The 6,205-nt window shown below is 65.6% G+C and overlaps 1 protein-coding gene across 1 annotated transcript; it reads right to left on the reverse strand.

The window, feature by feature from the left end:
- Positions 1-2,662: 2,662 nt before the first annotated feature.
- H696_05096 (hypothetical protein) lies at positions 2,663-5,939 on the reverse strand (the record flags this gene model as incomplete). The annotated part of the gene is made up of 7 exons (XM_009498947.1): positions 5,766-5,939; positions 5,575-5,648; positions 5,212-5,396; positions 4,918-5,122; positions 3,301-4,678; positions 2,871-3,026; positions 2,663-2,681 (listed from the first exon to the last, which is right to left on the reverse strand). Exons 1-7 carry the CDS (start codon positions 5,888-5,890, stop codon positions 2,663-2,665), a joined length of 2,142 nt encoding a protein of 713 aa, XP_009497222.1. The 5' UTR covers positions 5,891-5,939.
- Positions 5,940-6,205: the final 266 nt, after the last annotated feature.

Below are 6,205 nucleotides of genomic sequence, written 5' to 3' on the forward strand. Positions count from 1 at the left end.
GGCAGTGGAGGCGACGTGCGCGGAGGGGGGAGGAAGAGGAGGGGGAGGGGGAGGAAGGGAGGGGGAGGGAAAGGGGGGAGGGCGGCGGATGCCTTTTTGTTTGGCTGGGGTTTTCTTTGTCTTGTTTGTGTGTTTTTTGTCGAGGAACGGGGCAAAGGTGTCAGGGAGGAGGTCCGAAGGGGGAAGAAAGAAGTGGGAGAAAGTGTTCTTGGTGGGAAGACTCGGCGTCTGGGGGGCGGCACCTGAATGGCTTAAATACATCTGGCCAGGGTGCCCCATTCTGCTGGGCGGACCGGGGGGGGGGGGGGGGGGGGGGGGGGGGGGGGGGGGGGCTGGAGTTCAGACGTGTGGGGGGGGGCGGGGGGGGCGGAGGGGCGAGCGCTTTGGGCGAGGGGCAGTGTGCCGCCCAGCCACACAGCTCGACACCGGGACCGGAGATGTCCAGACTCTCGCGCATGAGCCCCTGTCTTTGGCAAGTGTGTCCGCCCTCGGGGTGGGCATGTTGGGGTTCGGCGGCCCGACGAGGCCGAGGACGGCTGCCCTGCACCCTCGCAAGATGCATGGTACCAGGAAGCGGGTCGGGGGGCGGGCGTGCGGGCTACTCGAGCCAGCTGGGCTTTCCCAGCGAAGGAGATTCATCTGGGCCCCTGGCGCATGTCGGCTGCCGGCGGGCGCTCCTGCCCTCGCACCCACTTGACCGGAGGGCGTGCGGGGAGCGCCGATAGAACTATCCCCCTAGGGTCGCACGCCACCAGGAGCAGCCCCGTACCAGTTGCTCGGTCGCTCGGTCGCTCGGTCGTTCGGTCCGGGAAAACGGCCTGGGAGCCAAGCGGCCGGACCTTCGCCACCAAGATCGACCCGCCTGCCGTCCCCCCCCGGCCCGGCAGGCCTGACAGACCCCCGGCTCCGGGTGCCCCGTGCTGGCAAGAAAGAGACCGACAAACACGCAGCATCCACCGGCAAAGTGCGGGCAGGCGTTCGAACCATCCCCCAGCGAGCGGTTTATATTTTGGAATCCGGAAACTGAAACCTTTTTAAATGGAAAATACTTTGGCCGAACATTATTTCCTGCGGATGATCGGGGATGATTCCCGGCCGGGGCCTCGCTTTCTTCCCCTCCCCTGGTGAACTGTCCGTCTAGTGGCTAGTAGCGTCCCCGTGCTTGGATACGCGCGCGCGCGTATGTGCCCCGCCCAAGCACGGGGGCCTCGTTCAGCAGGCTGTCGCCCCTCCGGGGGGCCCTCTCGGGCTTGTGTGCCGGTGCCCCCATGTCCCCCAGCCTGTGGGAGATGCCCATCGTCCCTCCAAACCCCGGGCGAGAGGGGAGCTCCTGAGGAGCAACCGACCTGGGGGAGGGCCGGCCGGGCTCGGCGGGCGCGCCGGCTGGGGGGCTGGGAAAATATCGTGAGCGCCCGTCCCCTCTGCCCCCTGGTGAAGGTGGATGCGTCACCACCCCCGCAACATGAGCCCCTCTGCTGGAGCGACGGACTTCCCGCACGGGCGGCCCAGGCCCGAGGGAGCCCATGGCTTGCTGGGGTCCGCACCCGGGCTGGTGCCATTTCCCAGGGTCCCCCGCGTACCGGCCGGCTCGATGAGGACCGGCGGAGCAGGCCGCCGGAAGGTGATGTAACCTGCCCCGCCCCCCCGCACCCAAGCATCTTTCTCTAGACTGCCGAAGGCACGCTGTTCGCCAAGGCACGGGCCTTTTTTTTTTTTCCCGCGCCCAGACCCTGGAGGTGGATATGGTTCGGAGGGCGCGACTGTTGCCGATGTACATTGCCCCGCGGGGGAGCGGGCTGCTCGGTCTTCCCACCCCTTTTTCTCCGGGTGAGGCCCCTTTGCAGGCAGGCCGGGCCCGATGTTCCAGCGGGTTTGGGCATGCTGACTGCCCCAGCCCGCAGGGGGAGGGAGGGGGGCGGGGGGATGGAGCCGCCACCGTCACAGCTGGGCCTGGACAAGAGGGCGGCCCCTGGAGCGGGACCGCCGTCCGGTCTGCGGGCTGTGTTGCCGTCTATTTTTTGTTATCGACAAACACTTTCGAAATCTGACGAGAGCGCCCTCTGGCCGGAGTCCCTGTCGGCGTACGGGCCGGCTGGCAGGCAGGGATGGGGCCCTATTTATTTACAATTTGTCCCGCTCCCTGCGCCTGGGCCCGGGAGTTTGCCGCGTCGGCGCCCATCGGGGCCCCTGTTCCATCGTACCCGGAGAGGCTCTCGGCCACCTCGCCCGCCTGATTGGGCTGGCCAAATGCGGAAGGCGGTCCCGGCGCCTGAACACGGCCAAGTACGCCTTTGAGGTCGCGAATCGAGTTACATCGAGTTTAGGCCGTGTCTCGTGAACAGGGCGGGGATCTGGTTCTCGAGATTGACGGATCGAGTGTGCAGATGCGTGGCAGAGATGCCTCTGTCCGCCCCCCTGCCAGGGCGCAGGTATGACCTTGTTGAGGGCATTCACGCTCTCGTTGTCTTGGAGTTACGCCCCGGGAGAGAGTGCTGTGCCACTTGGCCTGCACATGCTTGCATATCCAAATATATATATATGTGTGTGTGCGTGTAAAAATGTGTCTGTTTCTTGTGGTGGCACGCGTAGCCCGCTAAATCAAGTCTATTTCATGAGTTGAGGGAGAATACTCAAGATCCCGTCAACATGCATTCTCCATAGCTCACCAGGGGACGCCAAAGCTACTCCCGAGGAGGAGGGGGGGAGGGGCGGAGTGGAGGACATCCCATCCATGGAGCCGCCCCAGGAAACACCCCCGGGAAAGGGCGAGAGGTCGCGTGTCAGTGCACTTGGTCGCAACAGAACGGGGGGCGACGCGAAATGGGGTAAGGCGTGTAGGCAAAGGCGAATGCGCGGGAGGGCGATCATACGTGGCGGTAACTGAAGGGAGGACACCATCTGGATGGGCGGCCTGCTGGGCGAGTGCTTGTGGACCAAGGTCCTGCAAGTCCGCCGGGAGGTTGTATGAGTGGACTGCCCCGCCGAAAGGCGACGATGCGGCCAGGTGCAGTGTCGTGCCCAGATTGCTGGTGAGCATGATGCCCAAGAAGAGCAAGACAATAGCAGCAATGGTGCAAGTGTGTGTGTGTGTGTGTGTGTGTGTGTGTGTGTGCGTGTGTGTGCGTGTGCGTGTGCGTGTGTGTGTGTGTGTGTGTGTGTGTGTGTGCGTGTGTGTGCATCCACGGGAAGGGAATGAGGATGGGGTCGAAGGTAAGGAATCAGGGAGGAGCAGAAGAAAGCGGAATACTCAGGGTGCCCGCCCACATCTGCCCCAAGAGCAAGAAACGACAAACGGCGCACGTTTCCACCAACGCCAGGACACAGGGCCCGGTGTCATAGCCGACCGGGCGCCGAAGGACCACCGATGCTCGGGTACTGGTCAATGCATCGCGAAAGTACAGCGGCACCAGAGACCCGGACACCGAGGAGGTGGATGAGACAATCGAACGCCAAAGGCCAGACCCATCCGGGGCCGGCGCATTGTGATACAGCAGCGGATGGTCACCAAGCAGGGGGACATCCTCATCGCGGCTGGTGTACGTGAGAGACCCCGGGGCGCTGGCCGAGGAGCAAACCCCGGCCTGGGCATGCCCCGTGGTGTCAAGGGACAATGCCCCCCCGGCTGAGGGGGTGTGATGATGGCGCGGGATGACCACCATGTCCTCGGCCGGCTCGAGCAGACTGAAATCCTCCTCGTCGAGGGTCATCTCCACAAAGTCCGCAAGGTCATCCTCCTCCTCCTCTTCCCCCTCCTCTTCGTCGCCAGCACGGCCGTAGGGGGCCGCCGCCGCCGCGGCCGCCGCCGCACGCGACCGAGCGTCGCCGGCCAATTTGGCCCCCGGCCGAGGAGCACCCGCCTCTTGCTTCTTCTTGGGCCCCTGACCATCCATCCCCGGAGGCGGATGGGCATCGGGCGCAGGGGGGGTGGCCGCGCGGCCGGACACCCGGCCGGCATCGGAGTGGGGTTCCGCACGCCCAGCCCTGGCCGCCTGGCCGGCGCCCACGGAGCCGGTGAACTCCGACAGCGGCGGCAGGCGCCAGATATGCACACTGGCACTGTCAGCCGAAGCGGCCGCCAGCCAGCGAAGCGCCCGTGCCGGGTGTCCAGCCGCCGGCGCCGTACCAAAGGCCAGAGAGCACAGCCGCGCCGGGCGACTTCCTCGGCGGAGTTGCGCCACCAGCCGCGGACGCAATGACCGAAGGTCCACGCCCGACTGGGCAGAAGCCCCGGCGCCGGGGTCGAGCCTGGCCCCGGAGTGGGGTGGCCGTGCCAGATACGAAGCGGGCGGCAGGTCGAACACCCGGATGAGGGTGCCCTTCTCGGAGGCGGTGGCCATACGTCGGCCGCAGGGGCTGATGGCCACAACCCGCGTTGGGGTATTCCGATGTGGCCGCAGGGTATACGGCACGGCCATGATGCTGGACTGCAGGCTGAGGGCGGCCGCGGTGGTGGCGGCGGCGGCGGCGGCGGCATTTTGGGCCGGCGATGTCGAAGGGATGGGAGAGGTGGCGCGGCTGTTGCGCGGCCGGTCGCCCGGCGGGGGGCTGCTCATGAGCCGCGGCCCGCCGAGAGCCGCTGCCACTGTTGTATCCACAAAGCAGAGGGCCACATAGAGCGGTGCACAGGGGTACACCAGTCGGGGATACCGGCCTCCACGGGAGGCCAACGCCACAGGAGCTGCGCATGTGCAGGATGCATGCGAGTGCGTGCGCGGCACATGGTTCACATGCGCAGGTGCATTGGATGTCCATGCTAAGCGGTCAGAAGTGTGCATATGTGTAGAGGATGCACCAAAAGAAAAGGTATGGGGGGGGGGAGGGGAGGGGGAGAGAGGAGAAAGAGAGAGAGAGAAGGAGGGAGGACAGCAAGGTGACAGCAGGGGCACGAAGAGAAGACGCCAAGGTGGCATAGCATACCGCCATCCGACACTGGGGTCATGGCCGTCACGACGAAGCAATTCTGCCGGAGATCGAAAACATGGACGCCATCCTCGACGGTGATGGCCAGCAGAGGGGGCGTCGCTTCGGCCGGGTCCAGGCCCGATTGGTCGGGCGAGGAGAAGACCAGCGACCGAACGGTGGAATTCATGGGAATATCCGCGAGCGGGGGGGAATTGGGCCTCTGGGGGGGGGGGGGGGGGTGGGGGGGGGGATGTCAGTGGAGGTGGGAAATCCCACGCCAAGGAGCCAGCCAGGAAAGTCCGCGCGCACACTCAAGTCCAAGATGAGCACGCGTCGGGGGGAGGAGGTGTAGCTGAAGGAGGCCACAGAGCAGGCTGGCAGGCCACTTTGCTCGGCTACATCTGTGGCGGCGTCGGGGTCGGCGGCGCCGGCCACCGCAACCACAGGTGACCCGGACCCGCGCATGGCCGCGACAGCCACCCCGCCGATGACGCCTGCATGTGTATGTGTATGTGTGTGTGTGTGTGCGTGTGTGTGTATGTGCACGCGTTTGGACCGGGGGAAGGGGGCTGTTGTGAGCGGGACACAGAAGGGGCAATGTTGGATCGAAGCACACGGAAAAAAAAAGGGCGCATGTGCCAAGGCGAGGCGGGCTCGGCCACATGAACGCACGAACGAAGGACAGGGGACGGAGTGGGTGTGATTGATATACTGCCAGACCCTTGGAAAAGCCGACCACAAGGCATCTTTTGTGCAGGCAGCAAATGGCACCCGGCGGTCTTATGGTGAGTGTGGACAGGGGGAGGCCGGAGGCCAGGGCCGGAAACAGAATGGAATGTGAAGCTGCCCAAGGGCACACGCACTGAGTGTCATCGCTAAAGGACATGGCCAGCGGGAAGCCCTGGCTCAAGACACCAGGAGGACGACCAACGCCGAGGACGGCCCTCCCCGGCTCGGCCTGGGGATGCCGGGCGGGCAGCGTGCTCATGATTGAGGCAGACGGGAATTAACAGGCGCAGAGGGGGAAAACAGGGGGGGGGGGGGGAGGAGAAAAGGGGCCGGAGAAGGGTGGGGCCCGTGACCGGGCGATCAGAAATTAGCCCGCCCTTGAATCTGCTTTTACCCCCGGGGTGATGCCCTCGGGGAAGCGGGGGGCGGGGGGGTGGTGTAGACGTCCGGGGAGAATGTGCAACGATCGAGCCCCTGCAAGAAAAGGGCTGAGGATCGCGCCCGGGGAGGATGGAATCTCGATCACCACTCCCCGGGACGTTAGGTGGCGGGTGGGATGCGGGGGGGGGGGGTG

Source organism: Fonticula alba, assembly GCF_000388065.1.
Source record: "Fonticula alba strain ATCC 38817 unplaced genomic scaffold supercont2.9, whole genome shotgun sequence".
NCBI classification, from domain to species: Eukaryota; order Rotosphaerida; family Fonticulaceae; genus Fonticula; species Fonticula alba.